A 24,508-nucleotide genomic window follows, 5' to 3' on the forward strand; every position below is an offset into this window, starting at 1 on the left:
TTCTGTTATAAGTTATTAAATATAATACATAAATTAAATTAGTTAAATCTAATATTAAGTGTATTAATATTTCGAATACTATTAATTATAATATTAAGACATCATCATCAATACGAAAATAAAGTGATGTTTGTCTTCATAATTATACTGTAGGTAGCTCTTGTAAATATTTATAAATCATTAGTTTAATACTGAATATGAAAAATGAATTGTGTATGTATTTCTAACGTAACTAAATTTGTGTATAAGCAGCAACCTATATCGTTGGGACCAACATCAGTCCTTGTTGATGTAACGTGGTGTAGGCCTTTGGTTATGACGCGCGTTCAAAACACGCGTTGAGAAACTTACATTAATGTTAGGGCTGATGCTCTCTTAAGCTTGGTTCCCACTGGGACGCCAACGCAAAGACGTAGACGCAAAGTAAAGTGTGGTTCCCATTAGCGACGCAACACAAGGACGTAACGCAACGCATGTGAATTGACCAATAACAAGCGATGGCTTATTCGCTTGTGATTGTTAACTGTCTATAACTTCGCTTGTCATTGGTTAAAACGCTTGCGTTGCGTTTACGTCCTTGCGTTACGTTCTAGTGGGAACCAAGCTTTAGTGAGTTGATTATAATCACAAGCGATAAATTATCCGAACTGTCGCTTGTCATTGGTCAAAACGCTTGCGTTGCGTTTACCTCCTTGCGTTGCGTTAGTGTAGTGTAAAGCGTGGTTCCCACTAGCGACGCAACACAAGGACGTAACACAACGCAAGTGAATTGACCAATCACAAGCGATGGCTTATTCGCTTGTGATTGCTAAAGCGTGGTTCCCACTAGCGACGCAACGCAAGGACGTAACGCAACGCAAGTGAATTGACCAATTACAAGCGATGGCTTATTCGCTTGTGATTGCTAACTGTCTATAACTTCGCTTGTCATTGGTTAAAACGCTTTCGTTGCGTTTACGTCCTTGCGTTACGTTCTAGTGGGAACCAAGCTTTACTGTCTATAACTTCGCTTGACATTGGTTAAAACGCTTGCGTTGCGTTTACGTTCTTGCGTTACGTTCTAGTGGGAACCAAGCTTTAGAGACGCAACACAAGCGGTCGGCCAATGATAAAGCTTCGTTCCCACTAGAACGTAACTCAAGGACGTAAACGCAACGAAAGCGTTTTAACCAATGACAACATCCATCTTGTTATTGGTGTGAACCTTGCTTTATGTTGCGTTACGTGGGAACCAAACTTTACTTGTACAGTAATTTTACAGTTCTCTATGTCTGTATAGATATTAAGTTAAGTGAATGAATGCATTATTAATATTATTGTGGTAGAAGAGTTATTTATTACGGGCTATTTATAAGGATCCTTGTTTTCATACTTGGTTTACTCATGGATTAAATCCAGGGTTTACTGTATAGTGTCGTAAATACAGAATATGTTTACAAAAGGAGGCTTTAAAAAAAAAAAAAATCAATCTTGGAATATTTGCAGTTTAGAAAATCTATGTGCGATTCCATGATTACCAAACTATTTGTCTTCATTCTATCAACATTCTTTTGAAGATAATAAGTAGACCAATAAAATGGTTCTTTAATTTTCAATAGAGATGGAATTAACTAATATTTCTTAATGTTTCAATTATATACATAATGATGTAGTAATAATAATAATAGAGAGCTTTCGCTATCTCGGATCGGGAACGAGAACCAGCATTAATTGCCGGTTCTCGATCTCGTACTCGTTCAAAAACCCCTTACTTTCTCGGCGGCTCGTTCCCGATCGAGATAGCGGAAGCTCTCTAATAATTGTATCACGTTTCGTACGTCAATTTTGTAGAACTGAATTGTTTATTGTTTATAACGCATTATACCTTAGTAGATTTTGTATGTCTCAGACCACATTTACAAGATCACTTTAAATTGTGAGCTAGAGTAGTACAGTAATAATAAAGTGAATAAAGATGTTTCTGCTACCTTAACTTCCTTTCCAAATTCGGGCTAATGTCAATCATGTAATAACGTCACGCTGAAATCACATTTTGATCAAAAACTGTATTTTTTTTTCAAATAACCCTTTAAAGATGTATTGTCCCTTTGACTAATTAAAAAAAAAATAATTGAAAAAAAGTGGGTCATTTTGAAGTATCATAATATTTATTAACTTTCACCAAAAATTAGTCGAAAAAAAAAAAAATAACTGAAATAATGCAACACGCTTGTTTGGCTACTCTGTATGCATAATCATAAAACTTCCTCGCGAAAACACCTTCTCAACCGTGACGAGTTATAAACAATCCTAATTAGATAGCGACGATTTTCGAGACGAAATGCAATCAAATTAATTTACCTGTTAATATTGTAAACTTAAAGTGAATTAAATTAAATTTAGAATATTTTGACCTTCATTTGTTGTGTTTCAAGGGACAATACATCTTTAACCTATATTGAACAATTGTGTTTTAAATTAGTAAAAAGATTCACAAGATTCTATATCTTTACGGTATATAATTCACAACTCCTTTTTTATTACAGTAAAAGTGGGTAATTTAGACCTGCATGTATTGTGTAGTAGAATGAGAGTAGGGATGGAAATGAGTTGGCATGTGTTCGTAAGCACGTATGGAATTTCAGAAAGCTCAGCAGACACAAGATGGCAATGAAAATTGCAGCTATTCGCTATCTTGTAGTGGAAAGCGTAGCGCAATATTTTTTTTCCCGTTGGATTCATACGGAAAACTTCACCTAGTGGACAACAGCCATAACATTTAAAGTCTACATTGTCCAGGAAGATAACCTTTTAAAATTCTTGACAGAGCTTTCTCAGTTGGAATTGGTGTTCTATTCCCTTTAGATTCCGTAGTTGAATTCAAGTTAGCAGTAGCAAACAAGTCATCTATGCTGTCTAGTTAAAAAGCATGATGTATACAACACACTATCCTGAACGTAGTTCTACTGATCTGCATTATTGTAACCAGATTTGGTTCAAATTAATATTTAGCTTTTTGCAATATCTTTTAAATTTTGCAAAAACTGAATATATTGGGAGTGTTCCACTGATGTTGCCAAATCGCACAGCTTGTCAGTAAATGCATCATCAATTCCTCTTTCTTCTAACATGTTCATTAACAAATCATACAAATCCTGAAAGAAATTGTTTTTCAGTTTAAATTGTTATTATTCTTAAGTAAGTAAGGGTATATGATAACAAAACACTGTTTACACACACCAGGGCACACAACATTTAAAACACCAGTATTTGAAAACTCTGGAGTGTTGCTAATGTGTAATATTTAAAAGTCTATCTTATTCTTAGAAGAAGTGGGAAAGAACTAATTTTTACTTGCAAGAAATTATCCTTAAGAAATTGCTCCTTAACAGTATTATAGAGATTTAAACCATAAGTGAAATAAGTACGGTAAAAAGGTATGTGCAGCATTTAAGCTTGGTTCCCCCTTGGACACAACCGCAACAAGTGCAACATGATTTGACCAATGACAAGCAACAGTTTGGATGATACATCACTTGGTGATTGGTCAACTTGCCTGGCGCATAACATAATTGTATGGCGTCCTAGTGGGAACGAGCAGTTTGCATTGTAATATAAAGTATTCATCACTTTCTAAACTACAAGCTTTTAAAAAATGTTAATTTTACTCAATTAATACTTACTCCATCCATGACTTCACTTCCTACAGTGTACACCTTATCAGTAGCAGTATCCTTGTAAATTGACACTTCATCAATTATAAAGGTATCTTCTTCCTGTTGATCCTCTGCCTCACCTTCATTTAATTCAGTAGAAAAACTACACTTCAGTGATAAAGTTTGCTGACTCTCTTTAGTTATCTCAACATTGAAATCTGGATATGAACGCATCTGAAAATATAATTAAAAGATATATTATATTTACATAGATCAGTCCTCGTTTTTAAGGAACATGAGTGCAATAGCGCTCCTAAAAAACCTTCAAGAAGAGTCTCTCAATATATTTATTCAAACATTTTTGCACATAAAAACATACACGGCAGCACAAGGCTCAACTGCGTATGACAAAAAAAAAATGCATATAAAAATACTCAACACAAAAGCACAAATATATAAGAAAAAAAAATCATAACAATCATGAAAGAACCAAAGACCAGAAGAGCCAAGCAGTTAAATTATTGATGAGCTGAGTCAAAAAAAGGACCAAGATTTTACGATACCTCTCAATTTTACGTTGATGTCTAAGGGACATGCAAGTACTATAAGAGTAACCGATTCCCTGATTACACCACCAGTAAAAATGCAGAGTTGATCCGGAATTGTATAACCAGAGTCGTACCAGGGACGCAAAAATGCAGAAATGTAGGCCGGTGTAAACGATGTAAAAGTCATGCTTTAATCTCACAACAAGGCACCAAAATAGCATTTATTCTTACATAAGAATTTCAACTTGGATAAAGAAATCATGCTCTAAGTAGGGAAGAATTAATGAAATGCGAGTCTAAAAACAACTCTCATGCACCATGGTTAAGAAAATTAAAACTAGGGCGCAGGGGTAAGTTGAATCTTTTCTTTTAAATAAACCTAGACAAGGCTCAAAATAATTTCTATAACTTTTAGTATCGATGTTCCACCATATGCTACAAGCCGGGTGGCTTGAGAATAAAACAAATTGAATTGAATTTCCATAAACTTTCCAAAACTTCTAGAATCAACAGTGACCATGAAAAACTTGCTTGACAACCGATAATTGAATTTGTGCTCGATGTGAAAGCACACTCAATGTTTGCGATATTTTCCTCAGAACGCTCGACTGTGATGTGAAAGTAGCTTACCAATGATTCTGCATCTTCATTCTCTCCTTCTGCTGAGTCTTCATCTGCTTCAACTGAATGGTTTACATTGAATGAAACAACTATTCTATAATCACAAAAAAACACATTAAATTACCTACTGTTCATTGCAACTTCTTTTTATGTTTTGCCATTTGAAATCAATTCACATCTCTCAATATGTTGGTCATCACAACATTTTTCTACCAACAAATACAGTACAAATATAGGGCCATTCATTTAAATTTGTTTTAGATGCTCATGTACTACAAATGGAGAGGCATTATTATATACCAATAGATAAAAGTTTTGGTCCTTTCTCCTTCATCTTTTTTTTGTGTAATGTATTACTATTATACCATATGGACAATTGTCTGAAATAAAAGTTGAATTGAATTGAATATTCACCAAAACATTAGTCAACAAGTAGGCCTATGTGTATTTACTATTTTAATTAATTTTATGCTGAATATTAAAATAATAAAGTACTGATTAATTATTGTGAAAATGACACTTACTTTTCTCCATTATCATTTTTTGATAAACTAACAGTAGATCCAGTGACAGATTTAGTGAAATCATCTACCTCTTGAGCCTCCCCTTTTGTTTGATTTTTCTTTTCAAGTTTTATTTCATCTTCAAGAAATTGAGCAAGTTCTTTGTCGCCTAAAAATTAAGAAAATAGGCATATAGAAATAGGCCTAGCTACTACTAGGCCAATGGCATGGAGTAATGCTGCTAGTACTAATACTATACTAGCCTAGTAGGCCTCGCCTAGCTAGGTATGTTATGGCTTGGGTTAATGCGCAATTTGCGCAAGGATTTTTGTGGAAGACAAAATGTGGAAAAATCAAATCAATTATCAAGGCCTAACTAGGCTAGGTTTATTACCTTCTGTATGCATGCCGGCACAACCGCATGCACATAATTTTGAGTGTCCAGAAATTCCACCGATTTCAGGAGGCACACTCACACCTCCATTCATCGTCGGGTTAATCGCATACCATAACGATCGTGTAAAAGCTCTTGAAGATGTATTGACGTTGTTAAAACTTTTGTAAACCAGTCTGTTTGAAGCCGATATGCATAACGAAGTCTTCCCTATGTTTGTTAACAGACGATATGCAACTTTTGAAACATTAAATGCCATGTTTTTTAGCTCAAAATTCACGTGCGCTCAACAAGCATGTAGTACACAGAGAGAGAGCAAGATGTGGTGTTTGTGGCTAAAGAGGGCGCTTTAATCTGCTATGGCATTCCAAAAGCGCCAAATAAAGTCTGATTACTTTAAAATGATTTATTCATTTATTTTTGAGAATGAAATTAAAATATGGTATTGAATGTACTGCTAATGAACTGATTTTGCATGTTTTTTATGCAATGTGGACAACTTTTTATAACTAGGTATGTCTGTATTTTACTCGCGACGGTTCCCTTCCATATACGCAACAACGCCATCATCAAAATCATCGCTGTTTAGGTAGTTATCGGAAGGCTTATTATCGGCGGGGTCGATTCTAATCGAACGATTTCTAGGCCTATCATTTATCGATCTGACCAAGGCAATCTAAATTCGAACCCGACTCTCTCAGCTCTCTCTGCGTTGATTTTGTCGTCCTCCCCACCACCAGCAGCCGGCCAAGACCAGAAAGAGAATACCGACAATGGAGAACGGTGGTGTTCAAAGATTGGAAGAAGAATTTTCTAACCTGGAGAAAGAATGTGATTCCTTAAAAGTGAGACCAATATTAATAATCATTCAATCCACCGCAAACAACCATTTCCTCCCAACCAATACTCCAGCCAGGCCCTAGCTAGCTAGGCCTAGGCCTAGCTAGCCTAGGCCTATACTAAATAGGCTAGGCCTAGCCAGGCTACCTAAGCCTAGCCCTACTACCAAAGACATCAAATTTCAATAAATTAGAATTAGGGACCTTCTTTTTTCATTTTCTAGGCCTAGCCTACCTAGCTAGGCCTAGGCTAGGCCTAAGTAAGCACATAGGCCTAGGCCTAGTAATCCTCGATTCAGGAGAGCTAACCGTGCTTTATTGGCATTGATTGGTAGGTACTTGCCTTTCTTGGTCCAATTGGTGCATTGAATTGATCCCTTTTTTGCAGCAAAAATGAAGCTAACAAGCACGAATGTGCAATACTCTGGGTACAGCGAAAGAAGCTGTAATCACGTCATAAGACCGGATGTAACGTCACATACACATCAATAACCGCGCTACCAAATAAGGCTATACGGTACCATCTTCGAGACGTGATATGGCTGCATCCGGTTTGAAATTAACTAGCTTAATTAGCTTTGAGGACGTCCCTGTAGTATATTCATGCTAAATCCGAGCTCAATACTACAACGAATAAGGGAGGAGTAGTACTTTATAAATCGCACTTTTTGCTCAATAGTGTCCGGATGGAAGAAGAAGAGGAAAAGATGAGCGAGTCCTAGACTCAGGTACCCCGAGTAATAAAACGAGATATACTCTATATCATATTACGTATATAGTATATTTCACCAGTAAAGTTAAAGAAAAATAGGTTTCGCCAGGGTTCGAACCAGGACCTTCTGCGTGTTAAGCAGACTTGACAACCACCACTACACTACGAAACCTCTTACACTAAAAATGTGGGTTACACAAAGTTTGTTAATCCATTTAAATTACAAATAAATTACAAATAAATATGGTAATAAGCACAAAGCAAAATAAACATGTGTAAAAGTGATAATTACCGATTACACAAAATAAGTATTTTTAAAAATAATAAAAATAAGATACTGTGTATAATTATCATATTGCGTATACAGTACTTTTCACCATAAAGTTGCCCGGGCTCGAACCAGGTACCTTCTACGTGTTAAGCAAACGTGATAACCACTACGCCAAGAAGCTGCATATAACTACATAACGCTGTGGTGTGTGTCACACATTGTGGCTTCTTAATTTAACAAATTAATTACGGTAACAAAAAAGCACGAATGTGCGATATTCGGGGTACAGCAAATGAAGCTGTAATGACGTCATAAGACGGGATGTGACGTCACATACACATCAATAACCTACCAAATACGGCTATATGGTACCATCTTCGAGACGTCATATGGTTGAATCCGGGAGTTTGAAATTTAAAAATCTATAGATTTGAGGACATGTCCCTGTAGTAACTAGATATTCATGCCAAAATCCAGCTCAATACTAAAACTAATAAGGGAGGAGTAGTACTTTAAAAATCGCACTTTTTACTCAATAGTGTCTACAGTAGATGGAGGAGGACGGGGAAAATGAATAAGTCCTAGACTCTGGTACCCCGAGTAAAAAGTGGGATTGGGTCTCATTGCCAAAATGTACAAAAACAAATAGGCCTAGGCCTAGACTAGGCCTATAGAAATAATTATAATTGTGTACTAGGCCTAGGCCTATAATACTTTATTATATTTTACTGCAACAGTGCAATTTACCTTTTTTTTTTTTTATCCTTTTTTATGAGTTTGAATAGGTTTCTATTTCTTTTGTGTCAAAATAAACCTGCATTCGAAAAGAAAATGAATATTTTGTTAACCAGCATTCAATATACCCAATTCCAGGACGAACACAAAGTGTACATTCAGAAGTTGGAGGAATTGAAGTCTTTGCAGGGGAAATGTATATCAAAGATTAACCATCAACAAAAAAGATACAAAATCCTTCTATCAAATCTTAACAGGTGATTATTATATTACATACTTATTTATTAATCAGCAAGTAATGTTTTAAAGTCACCTAGAGTTTTTGTGTGGTTATTCAAGCCTAAGGGGTCTGTTTCTGCTGCATAGCGCCAAATAAATGCTTTATTTAAAAATATAATTTTTATATCGACTGCATTTCTGCTCAATTTTTGCTCCTAAATAACTGTTTAAATCAGTGGTGGTCAGTACCCAAAATGCAATGGGCACTGGGATCAATTCAAACATTACTACAGTGTAGTTGACACAAGGTCAGCAGCTGTCAATCAAATAACCGTTATTTTGCGTTGAAGCTAAAAGTTACACAGCAATAACCAGTAAAATGGCGTTCTTACACCGAATCTATTGGGTGTTTTTAACCATTATTTTCAGGCTGCCATTTATCCGGTCATTGAATATTTTTCTTGTTTCTGCTGCCAAGAAATTGGGGTTAATTTATTCACATGGTTTTTAACCGGTTATTTTTATGCAGGGCAGGAACAGGACCTAACTCTCTTTCTGGTCTGTTTATGGTTTGAACAAATAGTTTAATACAAATAGTACTGTATGTGATACTTGAATTGATTGAATTGAAATTTATATTTATACTGGGTAACCTCTTCAGTCAAGGACTGGTCTCCCAGAGGGCCCAGTTGGTGATCAGTGGCTGTGATGTACTAATACACCGGGGTAACCCCCTACTCGTCTCGAAAGATGTAATAGGTTCTTTAAAGTGCACACGAGCTAGATGTGTCCACTGGACCTACGGTTTATAGTCCTTATCCGAGAAGACTCGTTCTACCACCAGTTTATCCGAGAAGAAAAATAAAATGTAATGTCATAAGTAAACTACTATAACATTTTTCTTAATTGCATCCTTCATAGGAGTGAAACTGAAAATGTAAAAGTTAATGAACTTAAAAAAAAAATAACCAAGAACCAATTTGACTGTCGAGAAATGAATGAAAGTTTACCAAAAGAAAATAGGTAAGTTTACAACATATCGTAAGTAAGATTTGTTCTAATCTCTATTTTTAGTGTGCATAAGTATTTTATACAATCCAACAAAATTAGCTTTCTTTATTATTTTGGGGGTTTTACCTGTCAACTATCTTGTGACTGACACCTGTGATACCATTCCTTTTTTAATCCGTAAATTCCATGTATTTTGTAAAATGAAGTAATACATTTTATTGTTCTTTATTCCGAAGTTCATCTTTTCATACTGTACACTGTTATTCATACAAAGAGAACAAAAAAACTGCCCAAAATAATCATAATTTGTTTCTTTGTCAGTCTTTTCCTGAGTGTTATATTAGGCAGAGTGAGTGTTTCACTTCTTACAAGACCAGACAGGTAAGTACAGTATTTTATTGTCAAACCCAATTACTTTCTATTTGCATCATATCACATTCATTGTCATTCACAAGCTGATAAAACAAATGTACCTGCCAACAGAAAATAAAATATTTAAATCCCATTCCTTACGTTTTTTTAGATCTAATTTAAGGTCACAAACTACATTTAATGTAAAAATAAATACTATATGGTCCTAATGCGATAAATGTTTTGTCTTTAAACGGTTAAAAATGTGAAGAGTAAGTCAATTGATTCTAATAAAAGCAACCCGTTATAAATCCCAACATGCCATGCTATCGGATTGATTCTGGCAAAAACAGAAAGACATTTTGATGCAGCAACTAGACCACGTCAGGCTAGTCCTATAGCTAACGTAGGATGTTTATACGTTACTGTTTACCAGCTAGGCCTACAAAGAATACCCCTACAAAAGTACATTCGACGTGAGATACTTTGGTAGTGCATTTTTTCTTTTTTTTTATCACAATTTACCATAAAACGTACATTTAATGACCTGGTTTAATGTTTTTAAAGTAATATTAATATATGCATTAATTTTACAAAAAATCAAAAATTGTAGGGATGTACAGCATTTGGTAGAAAGTTACTAAAGGAAACAATGATTTTATAAAAAAGAAATCCAGAATGGGCTTAATGTTGAATCAGTTATTCTAAAGACTGCATTTATAGTGTGATAAAATGAAAATAAATCCCTATTATAATCATCAAAATTAAAGTATAATTAATACATTGTTCCAATGTTTTCATTGTCCCATTATTTTCATTGCCACATTGTTTTCATTGTTCCATTATTTTTATTGCCACATTGTTTTCATTGTTCCATTATTTTCATGTCATTGCTTTTATTCATTTCATAATCATTTCAGATTATCTTACAAAGAAGAATATGAACGATTTAAGCTGAATTTGTCATTAATAACATTAATCTTTGCAATTACTCTGTGTTTTTTAATAGAACAAAGGTAGGAATCATACTATCCATTCTTTCATCTTTTTATATGTGTGGTTTTCAAGAAAAAAAGTTTGGAAATTATTATTAAAAATTATTTGTTTTGGTGAATTGATATTATAAAAATGTCGTAGTGAAAAGGTGTCGTGGTCACAACACAATTTTTATCTTCTTACACTTACTGTATTAATTGTTTGTAAAATATCATTTCATTATCATTACTTGTTGGCTGCATGTGAATGGCTAATCATAACCAACTTAATTGTGGTGACAGTGGTGATTGGTTAATAGCAATATTTAAATCCAACGTGGTTCACGCACATTCTACAACATTGCAAAACGATAACAAGTTGACCGATTTTAATCAATTAATACGTGATAATACTGATGGTTTTAAAATTGCTAAGAACCAATCAAATTTAATGTTTTTCTTCTTTTTCTTGAGCTTCTTTATATTATTAGAAACCAATTTCAAATAATATGCATGCTTTTGTTGACTAATTTCATTACATATTAATTTTAATTTTTCTGCTATGCCCTTTATAATTGTAAACACACATGTATTACCTTTTCATTGGTTTTAATTAATATTATCTATTCAATTGACCAATCTCCCTTTCAATATCTAAACATGTGTCTAAATATTCATGATTTTTGGTAACATAAATAATAACAAAATAAAGTAGTGGGACTTTTCACAATATATTTATTGCTAAAAATGTCAGGACAATATTATTAATGAAAATATGAATCATATCAAGCAAAAGGACACTAAGCCTGCTGTATCAAATAGAATGGTTTGGATGCGTATACAAATAAGTCCCCACATTTGATTTGCTATTGGCCAATTGGCTTCCACAAAATTTAATTAGGATCTATGTGACTGGTAGTACCAAAAGGGTACCATAGATAATCCTATGTTATAGCCTTGATTTTAATTAAAACCCTTCCCACAATAATAAATTTAAGAATTAAGGAGAATGTTTGAGAGGCATTCAATTTTTTAATTATTTATCTACATTTTTTGACTTATATTTATAGAACTAGAGACCTGATAACTGAAGATATTCATCATTAAACATTTCTTAATTACAAAAGAACCTCTTTAAGGGGTAACCCAACAATGTGTCCCTTTAAAAAGGGTGTCCCCTGAATAGGGGATGTCCAAAGTGTTAAAACATATATCCTTATTAGGGGTGTCTCAAAGGAGGGGTTTAACTGTACTAACCTTGCATGAAATTGATATATTTTGCATGTTGTTTGTTTTTTAACCTCCAGACTCAACTATAAGGAACAGTATGAAGTGTTCAAACTGTACCTCAGTCTTATTGTGTTTCTTACATCCATTATTCAGTGCTTTTTGTCTGGTTTCAGGTATTAGCTTAACTGCACAGCAATTAACTTATTACCATATATATTCGAATAAATGCCGCTGGGGCGGTTATTGTTCAGGAGAAATTTTAGGAGGGTGTATATATTACATGTATAATCAAATAATTACCCTTAGATAGGAAACACAACACAATTAAATTAAGATGTGATAAAATACAATAAAAATTGCATCAAAATGCTTGGTAAATTGTAGATCATGTCACTCAATAAATTCTACTACAAATAGAAATGTTGTATATTTTTTGGGCGGAGCGTTTTTTTGAGGACGTAATTTAAGTTGTTTATTCCATGAAGGAATTTATTCCAAATGATGTTCTATAAGAGGCATTTATTCTAGGAATGGTTTTGTTTCAAAGCAGCATTTATTCGAATAAATACGGAATTTGTTTTAAAATTTGCAATTCTTACATTTTGTGATCAATGTATAATTTGGAAAAATAAAATTTAGAAGCAGATCACTAACAAAAAAATGTTAATACTGTAAAAAATTAACAAATGAGGTTACATAATTTGTAAAATGCTATAGTTGTATCATGTGTTTATTTTTATATTTTAATGCTTTGTTTTGTAATCTTGCTTTTTGATTAAAACACTAACCTTGGATACAGCACTTTAACCTTTGATTTTATTTAAATATTGCAGCCATATTTTTGCATGAAATTAAATTTCTAGCTTTAAATAAAAACCTCTAGATAAATCAGATTATTTTGTATTATGTTATTGTTAGTCTCAATATAATTTCATGGAATGGAATCTATTGTTACCAATATTTATATTATATTTTATTGTTTATTTTAACGAGTGAGAATAACGCATATACTTTGTAAAAACTTGGCTCACACCAGACACGGGGGGAGTGAAGTGACGCATGTCAATCAAATAGGTTCACATGACATAATGATTATTTGCGGTTGTCACACTTGATGCACATAGAAGACATGCAGCTTGCTAGCCTTGTCCTATCTTACATTGCAATGCATACTAATACTTGTCACAAATATTTTCGTACTATTTTGCCAATAATCTGCACTTACCCTAATTTGACTGCTAATACAAGCGCCATTGTACCAAACAAGGAAATTCAGATAATCATAAATAATCAATTTTTTTTAAATTGAACCATCATTTTAGTTTTTTCTCCAATCAACATGCAATGATTTTGTGTCATTTCTCAGTTCTGCTTGGTCAGTTGGAAGCGAATTTGACCTAACTTCAAGTTTGTGCAGTTTATTTTACCAAGCTGGTAATTGGGAGCTGCTCTAGTAGGATCAAATGTATGTTCACATTGAATGTGTCACTGAGCTCTGCGTCTCCTCTGGTGTGAACCATCAGACTGCTATTTGTAGGTTTTTGAGACAGTATTTTTGTTAGGTCTAAATTATCATTTTAATGATTTCTTTTGTTCTTGTTAAGATTTATAGATGCACTGTATCACTTTCTACTTGTTTGGTATTACTGTACTCTGGTCATCCGAGAAAGTATATTACGACAAAATGGATCAAGGTATAGTGATTAACATTTCTGTTATTTTCTATTTCTAATATTTTTTAACAAGGAGCCAATGTAATTAATGACTCTATTGCATGCTCAGCTTTTTGAGAATTTTCTGCAGTTTAAGGCTGGTGACTGTCATGTTTGAAAACCAACCTATAGCGTGTATGCCTATATACTGGTTCTACACCACCTGAAAATTGTTTTTGTATAATTGTTTTAAACACAAATAAAAAACATTTGTGGTAATGATGTCTAGTGGTAGTCGAGTGATTTGTATTTTAGAGATTTATTAAATGATGACTAAATGAGACATGGAAATATATAAAACAGAAACTTATTGTTTTGTTTTACAGAATTAAAGGCTGGTGGGTGACCCATCATTATTTATCTGTTGTGTTAAGCGGTACATTGCTTATTTGGCCAGACAGCATTACTTATCAACTGTTTAGACCACACTTTATGACATTTTCTGTGTATATGGGTAAGGGCAAAATGCACACTGTTACATTTATGAAATCATTCTTTTTTAATATTCATTTCCTTCATTTTATTCATATTGTTGGTATGTCCATCATCTATGATCAGCATTTCATTTCACAATTGTTATGCCTTGAGCCCTTGTTGAGCCGTGAAATGTGCAAAAAGTTACATTTGTGCAAACAACCACATTTGTGCAAACATGTTCCCTTCAAATGTACAAACAACCACATTTGTGCAAACATGGCACCCTCAAATGTGCAAATCTGTAAAAATGTATAGTCCACTAATGTGCAAACATCATGCCGTCAAATGTAAAAATGATCAGTTTTGACGTTAATAATGTGCTTTTGACGTGAAATTCTACAAATCGTTTTTGTTCAACCAAAATCATTTTTTAAAAATGATAACCTAATTCTAAATAGTCACAGGGTTTCCTAACAATGTTTTTTATAATACAAAAATGTAGGCTTTAACATAATAACAGTCTCAAATTAGACTTAGTTCATAAGTAATTTTTTTTTTAATATTTAAAAAAAAAGTGGGTCATTTTGAAGTAACATGATAGTTATTAACTTTGACTAAAAATTAGTTGAAAAGTAAATCATTAAACTGAAATACAGACATTTTTTTGTTCAAAAAATAACTTTGACTTCCAGTCAAAGTTTTCGATTAAAACATATCTCATAATGCAACGCGCTTGTTTGGCTACTCTGTATGCATAATCTTGCGATCTGTGTGAAAACACCTTCTCAAACCGTGACGAGTTGTAAACAATCCTAATTAGCATCGTGCATAATGCATACTCATGCTTTGAAATCTTTGTTTACTTTTGCTCGCGACGATTTTCCAGCAAAATGTAATCAAATTAATTTACCTGTTAATTACGTAAACTTGTTGTTTTTGGCTCGAATTTTCGACTTAAAGTGAATAACTTTGATATTACTTTGATATGGCCAATTTAAATCTAGATTACATTTTTTGTGTTTCAAGGGACAATACATCTTTAAGAAAAAAAAAAAATATAAATAATGGATGACTATTTTTCACAGGTTTTGTTCAGCTTCTTCAATATTATTACCAAAGTGGATGTCTCTATCGACTCAGAGCATTGGGAGAAAAACGAGATATGGATATTACCGTTGGTAAGAATACCTATAATTCTTTAGTACTCTGTTGGCCCGTTTCTACTGAGCAAGATGATGTGGATTTAGATACCATATAGTTGAAAAGAACGATATTTTCAGAAATTTTAAATATGGTTATAAAAGCCCCACTTGATCCTGGTCTCGATTGTCAAATTCTGGTTTCTGTGGAGCAATTTATAGGTGCAATGCGATATGTTCTTTCATCTCTAACCAGGATTCTAATGAACTGCGGTTAGCACCAGTTGTTTAACTCCGGCAACTCCTATCCCAGGCACCTCCTATCCCAGGCACCTCCTATCCCAGTTAAAGCTATAGAAACAGGCAGGTGTGAACGACAACTAATAAATTGAGTGAGTGTGGCCGAGCGGTTAAGACAGTGGAACCAAAATCCATAGCCATAACGTTGGCAAGGGTTTGAGGCTCACTCGCTCCATGGTTCTGGTGGTAGAACAAGTCTTCTCGGATGGACTAAGTATAAACCGTAGGTCCAGTGTACATCTGGCTCATGTGCACTTTAAAGAACCTAGTACATCTTTCGAGACGAGTATGAGGTTACCCTGGTGTACTAGTTTATTCATTCATACACACACACTGTCTTGGACAGACGTATTGGCGCCATAGTTGGCTGCCGATGTCACAATGAGATCCTTAGTGGAGCAGTAGCCTTCAACTATGAAGTTTGGTCCTTAAAATAGAAGAAAGAAAAACAAAAATTAATGGTTCTTAAGCCATTCTTTAGAACAGAAAGTGAATTGATTGATTATTAAATAATATTATTTATTTATAAATAATTTATTATTTAATAAACCAATCGATCTATCAGTATCGATAAATTTTATCGATACTGATAGATCGATTGGTTTATCGATCAATTGAATAATATCGATACTTATAGATCGATTATTAATTCGATCAATACAAAAAATGAAAGCGAGTTCCACAACTTTGATGTAATAATTTAACATTTTGTAATATAAAAATATAATTTCATTATTTCTCTATAGAGGGCTTTCAGCAATGGATGTGGAGAGGTCTACAGTTTCTTCTTCCGTTTTTGTACTTGACTTATGTATGTATTTAGGTTTAGTTTTTTTTTATGAAATAATAAATCAATACTAAATTTATATATTTTATATTTTTAATCAGTTACTTGGTAAAAATGTTTTTTTTTTAATTATCAAAACAGATGCCAATTTGAACAAGTGTTTATCAGATTTATCTTTTAACTTTCTAGTGGGATATTTTGAATTTGTGTATTCATTTCTTGGTTAATTTTTATTTATTTATTTTATTTATTTTGTGCATAGTTTTAAAAAAGAAAGGATTGTTTTGACTTTGCTACAGGCAGAGACTACCATTTATTCTACATTTCCTTAACGAATGTCTTTATTTTTGTATTTGTACAGATGTTTCAGTTGTACCTTTCTTACAAATTGTATGGGCTTTCTAAGCACCCACAGTGTGATGAGTGGATGGTAAGCTATTGAGTATACAATTTAAACACATAACACTAAAAGGGTTCTTGTACTCTGAAGCCTCAATGGCACTGGACTTAAATAAGGTCAAATTAACCGAGACACTAGCTAACTTCACCAAGAAAATTCCACTTCTAGTACTGGCTACAATTCCCTTAGGAATGCGATGGTTACATGTTGGTAAAACCATTGTAAAACAAATTGCGTGAAATTACCCATGTGCAAATAACAAATTTACAGATGGCCTTGAGTAAAATTTAAATGTAACATTTTAAGTCCAGTGCGAACAAGTCTTCAGTTGAGAGATGTCAATGTTTATGAGAGACTGAACTGTATTTCTTGTATCAAAAGAAACCTACACTTAGTACACTTTAAAAAGACACATTAAGTCGAGTATGTGTTACCTTGTGTGCTTGTTTAAATGATGGCATCTGTTTAATAACTTGAGACCATGAATTTATCTGGGCCTCAGTGGTTAAATAAGGTTGAATGAGAAAAATGTAATCGCAAATTTAGATAATAGGGAGGTTTCGCAACCATACGATAACGAAAACGGATACGTCACACATTTGTAAAACTTTTGAGCTGATCCCCATTTCATATTCGTAAGGCGTATTCGTGTTGACGAATATCACCAGTCATATTCGTAACTACAAAACGAGTATAGTTTTTGATCTATTTTGCATTTGAATTAGGAATGATTCATGATTATAATTATAATTATAGATTTATTGAAAGTAATTTACTAAAGTAATTTACTAAAATGCCAGGTCAATTTAGATAAATAGCAGTTTTTAAAGTCCTCATTCGCTTTGATGTTACGCTAGGCCTAGGCAGCTGTCCAAGCACCAAGCAACACGTATCTGCGCTTCGCTCAAATTTACCGCAGTCATATTTTAGACGCGCCTCGTTATTTTGTTGCCATGCGAAACAGATTTTTTTATGGCTTACAAAACGAATACGTGTGCGTGACGTATCCGTTTTCGTTATCGTATTCGTAAGATTGCGAAACCTAATGTACAGTATCTTAAATTGTAAAGTGCAATAATCATTGTGCAGAAGTTTCTATAATAATTATTTGTTTTGTGTTTTTTTATTCTAGGTTGGTGCAGCTGGAGCAATATTTTTTCTACTTTTCATTGGTAATTTCACCACAACATCTCGTGTTGTTTTTGAAAAGAGTCGAAAAGTGTTTGCATCCAGACGGCAAGCTAACCATAAAGATTAATATGTTATTTCGTGCACTTCAGCATTTTTGTTCAAATTTAGGGGTTTTTTAAAATTACGTTTAAAAAGTACTGTGGATTATTTTATTAAGTAAATTATATTTATCGTTTATTAAGTAATTATTAAAATGTTGCCAATGACATTACTAGTAAATATTAATATACATATAAACAGGTTTTCAGTTTATTCTGTACATTTGAAGAATTTCTTTTCTTATTGAAATAATTAACTTTTTTAATATTTAGAAAACATGAATAAAAATGCAATATCTAAGTATTGAAGACGGTATTAATTATTAAACACATTAAAGCATTGATCAAATTACATAAAATAATCCGTGGAGTCATGGAATGTTGAATGTAAAAAGGTTTATTTCCTGTCGAGTCGAGACAGGTTCTCTAGGATGCATTAAAACTGTTACTTATCAATTATTTGATGCAGAATAACAATGTATTTTCTTCAACATCAACAAGTATTGACTGTTAGTGTAAACTTCAATAGGCCATTTTATAGTAGTAAAATTGTTCACTTTTGCTAAAACAAAATTAACAAAAATATTGATTTCATTTATAAAAATACAAAATAAATTATAGAAAATAGGTTTCAGATTGACTTTTTTTTATTTATATCTTAGGTAAATAGTTTTGATTTGATATTCAGCATGTTTTAAACACTTTTGTTCAGTGGGAAAGTATATCTTTAATATAAGGAATTTAATTTAATTTGATTTTAGTTGTGTAAATGAATTAATATAAGTATAGCATAAAATAATATATTAATATACACTTTACTAGCTGTACTATTAGATAGGAGAAAAGAATTTAAAATTTTAAAAGAATTTAATTAAATATTTTTCTAATAAAGAACAGTGAAAACTTAGCGCAATTAAATTACAATCATTGTGGAAAATGTGTTTATTTTATTTGTCCTGGTCAATGTACTATACATGTCTTTTTGTACTCAACCTCAAAACAAAGACAAAAGAAGATCATGTAAATCCTCTTTACCATATGATGCCATGTCACAACATGATAAAAAGTATTTGGTTCCCACTCTGGACGCAAGCCAAAGACACAAAATGACTTGATGGATCATCGTACTGTCGCTTGTGATTGGTCAACTCACTTGCGCTGCTCTTATGTGTCTCTGCGTTTCGTTTTCGTCGTGGGCACCAAGCTTAGCCATATACAGCAGTACCTATACATTGGAAATTTCTAATATCGCCATCATTGTAACCCACAATTATACATATGAGCCAATGAGGATGGTGATCATGAATGTGGTAATGCAGTGAATGAAAAGCAAAATCAGACCATCATCTCAATAATTCCTATCTACTATGCAGACCATTTATTACCAGATGCAGCGTGGCAGATCAAGTCGAAGAAGTTGAACAAACTAAAGCAGCAACACCAGGGACGAAAATTCACTGCTGCTATAAGTATAATTTCTGGTGGATCCAGGCTTAAAGCCCCTTGGGGTTTAAATGGTATTCTCCAGGCATAATGCAACTATTTTTAAATTAATTTCCAACCATTTGTATCTACTATATTTTTGTATGTGTTTGCATTATGTGAATAAATTTGAACTTGAACTTGAAAGTAAATAGTTATAATGTATTATAGAGAACGCGCACTACCCACACTGCACAACAAATGTTTGACGTCATCTTACGCGCATGGTTTCTACGCAACCAGAAACAAACTAAAAAGTACACTGTATAAGTTTTACTTACAACTAAGCATTGCTCTATCGTATTGCATTATTTTCCTATTTTAAACATTTGATATTTATTCGACATAATGTCTAATCACCAAGGTAAGCTTTTAAAGAAGTTGTATATAATTACTTTAAATGTATATAAAATATATTTTTAATAGAATTAATACAGGATCTGAATGAAAAGTGGAAGATGTCTATTCACAAGCTATGTCATCTTACGCGCATATCTAGAAAACGATAATCAAACAAAGTTTAGTTAAAATTACTATAGCTCTTTCTTTAGACATATTTCCTTATGAACGTGAATACTTAAATTAATATAATAATTTTATTCATGGATGTTATTTATACACCTCATAATGTGATTGAAAATTGTCGTGGATTAGTATAGGCCTACATAATAATATTCTATTAATAACCAAACATATTATTCATCAGAGACCCGAATGTGGAATAATTTGGACGGTACACGTCCGTCTACGTCCAGAGAATGGATCTTTGTATCATCTCCCATTGATGATTCACCTGTAGCTGCAGATGAACACGGTGAGGATCCTTCTAACGATGCGGCTGATCCATCTATTGATACTGACAACCCGGTAAATCCTGCTGTCGTAGTCGATCAAGCCAATGCCAATGGTGAGGATGATGTGGATTGTGCTAATGACGCAGTGGATGATCAGCAAGAACAGCCTATTGCCTCAAATCCTAGCAATGATGCAGCAGATCAAGTCGTCGAAGTTGAAAACACAGCAGTCGAATCCACTGCCACCGATGACTTGACATCAGTGGAGGCATCTAACCGATTGCATGTTACAACCTCCAAGCTGACTCCTACACAGTCCGACACTACATTATTACCTGACAACATGAAATCATTAGAAGCTGTTCAAACACCATCCATTAAACGAATTTTGAGTGCTCCAAGCATTTTGATGACGACATAATCAGCTGACACAAGCAGTAGCAATACGATGCTTAGCATTATTAACATTACAGATACTAGCTCTACTAGCAATGGTAGAGATACCAATGATAAGCTAGAAGAAGGAGGCCATGCCGCTGCAGGTAAGTTACCAGATTTGTTTTCCTGATTTTAGAAATTATTAATAACACTAATTTATATGCCTAATACTTTCTTTTAATTGTTAATAAAACATGAATCTTTCAATATATTTGTGCTACAATCCTCAAGGTATACCAATCTTTTTTTAGATGTACTGAAGAAAACCGAATTGAATCGGGCTAATCATATCGTCATATTTTCAAACAAAGTTGGGCAAGAGCAGGAAACAAATAATTCTGAAATATCTTCAACACGAAGTACCGACAACAACCAACTAAGAAGCCGGAATACATTTGCACGTACAATTTGGAAACAAGTAAAGAAGTTACTGAGCTGTTGTTGTTGTGGCTGTGTACAAAATGATGAGTAGACTTTTAACATTGCTGAAAATGGGTTAGGGTTGTTATTAGAAAATGAATGAATATTATTGAATGATAGCAGTCCACATTGACATGTACCGGTGTTACATGAGTCAGTGTTACAGCAAACAAACTCCTGGCGAGAAGAAGTGGAAATTGAAAATAGATTGATCTGCTTACCCACCGTGGCTCAAGAAAGTGCTGAAAGAAATTCATTGCCATGGAGAGTGATTGTGATGAATGAAGTCATTTTATCTGTATACAGTAGATGAAGTGTTGCAGCTTATTTTGTATTACATTTCACTTAAGGATTTACAAATATTATATATGCATTCATAAGTTTTGAGAAAATAAATGACAAATATCTATTTTAGAAAAAAAAAATTGTAATCTGAGTTTTATTCCTGTATGCATTATATCAATGGGAAAAACAACGTTATGATTCAGGTAATAAACTAAACCACTTATAATTACCCTTTATAGTATAGATATAAAGCTAGGTTCCCACTCAACCAAGGCAGGACACTAAAACGTAGTTACTGAGCTGTTGTTGTGGCTGTGTACAAAATGATGAATTGACTTTTGACAGAATGAATATAAATATTTTATAATGATAGTAAATGACATGTACCGGTACATCATTGTTACAGCGAACAAACTGCTGGCGAGAAGATATTGGAAATAATATTGACCTGCTTACTCACCGACCGACCGGTGGCTCAAGAAAATGCTGACAGGAATTCATTGCCAGATAGATTGATTGTGAAGAATAATAAAGTCATTTTATCTGTATACAACAGAATGCAGCTTATAATGCATCACATTTGAGTTTTCACTTAAGGATTTACAAATATTATATATGCATTAATAAGTTTTGTTAAAATAAATAGCAAATATCTACTTTAGAAAAAAAGTTTAATCAGAGCTTTAATACGGTAAATCAACTGGTATAATAAACATTGATAATAACAATATAGTATATAATTTAATTTCAAATAAGTTACTAGATCGATGACCCTCCATTTAAGATAGTATATCAATAATAATATATAACAATATTTTATAGGATAACACTGTGTGGTCATTATTTTGTATTAAAACAAAACATTTTCCCCAGTGTATTGTGTTGGTTGAGAGTTGATGACACCATTTGCCGTCCTAGATTTCGTTGGTTCACATGTATAAAACACACAAATGCGGACAGTGTCATTTTGGAAAAGCTATCATCGAAATGGAAAATCAACCCTCATCTTCAAGCTCTGGATTTGTGAATATTTTACATATATGTTTGAATATGGGACAATGAGTAACTTTGTTTACAGGTGCACCACATGGTTGTTTGTCTTCTTTAAACCTTTTCATAATATGACAATTTGATTATAATCACTCATTAAGCTTGCTTTCCACAATAAATTTGTTCAGCCGATTCAATCATTTCTGTAGTCTGTATAGATGGGTTGCGCATCTTTTTTTGTTCGTAAAGTAGATGGTTGATGAACACGCATGAGTCGTAAAAGTTATTGGTAGAATAAAATCAACATTATTCTTTATCGATTGCCTATGACTCTTCTTGCCTAATTTAACCGGAAGGAATTAGATAGGATAATCATTGTGTGCAGTGCGTGCGGTGGTTTGTGAACGAACTGAAAAATGGCGGCAGGCGGAATGTCTTTACTATCCGACGATCCTTTAAGTTATGCTGATGCCTTTAAAATGTATCAAAAGCAATTATTTTATTGTACTGAAATTATAACGAATTTATAACACCAGCAATTGGTAGCATCAGAAATAACCAGGAACCGTTACGTATTCTTAGTGTTGGAGCCGGCACAGGTGAGATAATTTAATTTTCTGTAAATATGAAATGTACATTCATTCGTTCATTACATTCACCAAATACCCCTTATTTCCTAGTTACCTCCGCCAAGGAGGTTATGTTTTCACCCCTGTATGTTTGTGTGTGTGTGTGTTTGTGTGTTTGTGTGTTTGTGTGTGTGTCTGTGAACAGCCTGGAGGCCACAGTTTTTATCCGATTCTAACCAAATTTGGACACAATGATCTATGCCCAAAAAGCTCGGACGAGTTCGAATTTGAGGGGGAAAGGTCATAGGTCAAGATCACAACTAACAAAAAACTATTTTACTGTCTAGAGACCACAGTTTTGATCTGATTCTCACCAAACTTAGCCACAATGATCAATGACACATCATATAATTGTGGTTACATTTTGAAGGGTCAGGGTCTAAGATCAAGGTCCACCAAAAAAAAATAAAATAAAAAATAAAAAAATAATTAAAAAAAAAAAAATCCCTCAGTGGGGCTTGAACCAGCAACCTCAACTGTGAGAGGCTGGATACATAACCATTACACCACACTGTCATCCACAACTTTGTAGTGTGCAGTTAACATATTTACACTTAGAACTAATAAAAAAAAATGTTAAAAAAAAATATTCAGGGGGCACTTTATGTAGAGGAATTTTACAGTAGGCGGAGGTTTGTACTCTCGGAGTACCCTCTAGTTTACAAATGTGTTTGTGCTGGATCTAATTACGTATATTGACGAAACTAGTGACCAGTGACACTAGTCCGTAAACATTTATTCTGTGACAAGGCCTCAAACAACAAAGTTTGAAGAATTCAGCAGTAGTTGAAAGTAGTTCAACAGAAACGCAACAAATCACCATAACAATAATACTAGAATATCCATTTTATTGTTTGGGGATATTAATTACTTAAGTCTCTATTAGTTGCTTCAATACTACTGTAACTGTAGTCCATGAACAAATGAATAAATGTGTGACTTTGTCCATGTGTTATCATTTTAACTTAGTTCGTATAGGTATTGACTCAGTCAATACATGATACGGTACGTTGTCCTACTTTTTATTTCACTACACATTAATAATTACGGGGCACATTGTAATACTTGTTAATTCAAATTGCGACAGGTTATTCCAAAGTAGTGCGTCAACTTTATTACTAAAGCTATGTCTACATCATCAACATTTATCAAAAAAGTATCAAATAAAATTTGATGAAACAATATCGTCAAAATACATCAATAATTTGATGCACTTTGATGAAACGTAATTAACAAATCTGATTGGTTGGTATGACTTTTAGTGTTTTTTTATTGGTCAAAAGGTGTTTCATAATTTTAAACGTCTATGCACTATCAAATTTTTGTAATCAAAGTTAATCAAATAGTAGAAAGATGGAGCAGGAGAAGGTGGCTGCTGTGTGTCTTATTACTAGTATTATGTTAAAAAGAAAGAGAGAGAATGAAGAAAAGAAAAGAGGATGT

The 24,508-nt window shown here is 33.3% G+C and overlaps 3 protein-coding genes across 4 annotated transcripts; 2 read left to right on the top strand and 1 right to left on the bottom strand.

Moving 5' to 3' along the window:
- Window positions 1-2,478: 2,478 nt before the first annotated feature.
- Window positions 2,479-6,012, bottom strand: LOC140044907 (complement component 1 Q subcomponent-binding protein, mitochondrial-like). Its single transcript, XM_072089607.1, has 5 exons — window positions 5,702-6,012; window positions 5,329-5,476; window positions 4,814-4,898; window positions 3,663-3,869; window positions 2,479-3,134 (listed from the first exon to the last, which is right to left on the bottom strand). The coding sequence occupies exons 1-5, from the start codon at window positions 5,958-5,960 to the stop codon at window positions 2,988-2,990; spliced, it is 846 nt and encodes a 281-aa protein (XP_071945708.1). The 5' UTR covers window positions 5,961-6,012; the 3' UTR covers window positions 2,479-2,987.
- Window positions 6,013-6,224: 212 nt separating this feature from the next.
- On the top strand, window positions 6,225-19,639 carry LOC140043616 (transmembrane protein 120B-like). Of its 2 annotated transcripts, XM_072088136.1 has the most exons (12): window positions 6,225-6,546; window positions 8,397-8,515; window positions 9,399-9,500; window positions 9,810-9,869; window positions 10,760-10,855; window positions 12,121-12,216; window positions 13,648-13,737; window positions 14,082-14,209; window positions 15,258-15,350; window positions 16,358-16,422; window positions 16,760-16,828; window positions 17,931-19,639. In XM_072088136.1, exons 1-12 carry the CDS (start codon window positions 6,475-6,477, stop codon window positions 18,054-18,056), a joined length of 1,116 nt encoding a protein of 371 aa, XP_071944237.1. In that variant the 5' UTR covers window positions 6,225-6,474; the 3' UTR covers window positions 18,057-19,639. The 2 variants fall into 2 exon arrangements, with proteins under 2 accessions (XP_071944237.1, XP_071944238.1); XM_072088137.1 differs by lacking the exon at window positions 12,121-12,216 and having other exon boundaries at window positions 17,931-19,636.
- Window positions 19,640-19,857: 218 nt separating this feature from the next.
- Window positions 19,858-21,550, top strand: LOC140044052 (uncharacterized). Its single transcript, XM_072088532.1, has 3 exons — window positions 19,858-19,873; window positions 20,216-20,845; window positions 20,993-21,550. Exons 1-2 carry the CDS (start codon window positions 19,858-19,860, stop codon window positions 20,722-20,724), a joined length of 525 nt encoding a protein of 174 aa, XP_071944633.1. The 3' UTR covers window positions 20,725-20,845; window positions 20,993-21,550.
- The last annotated feature ends 2,958 nt before the right edge of the window (window positions 21,551-24,508 follow it).

Source organism: Antedon mediterranea, chromosome 3 (assembly GCF_964355755.1).
Source record: "Antedon mediterranea chromosome 3, ecAntMedi1.1, whole genome shotgun sequence".
NCBI classification, from domain to species: Eukaryota; Metazoa; Echinodermata; class Crinoidea; order Comatulida; family Antedonidae; genus Antedon; species Antedon mediterranea.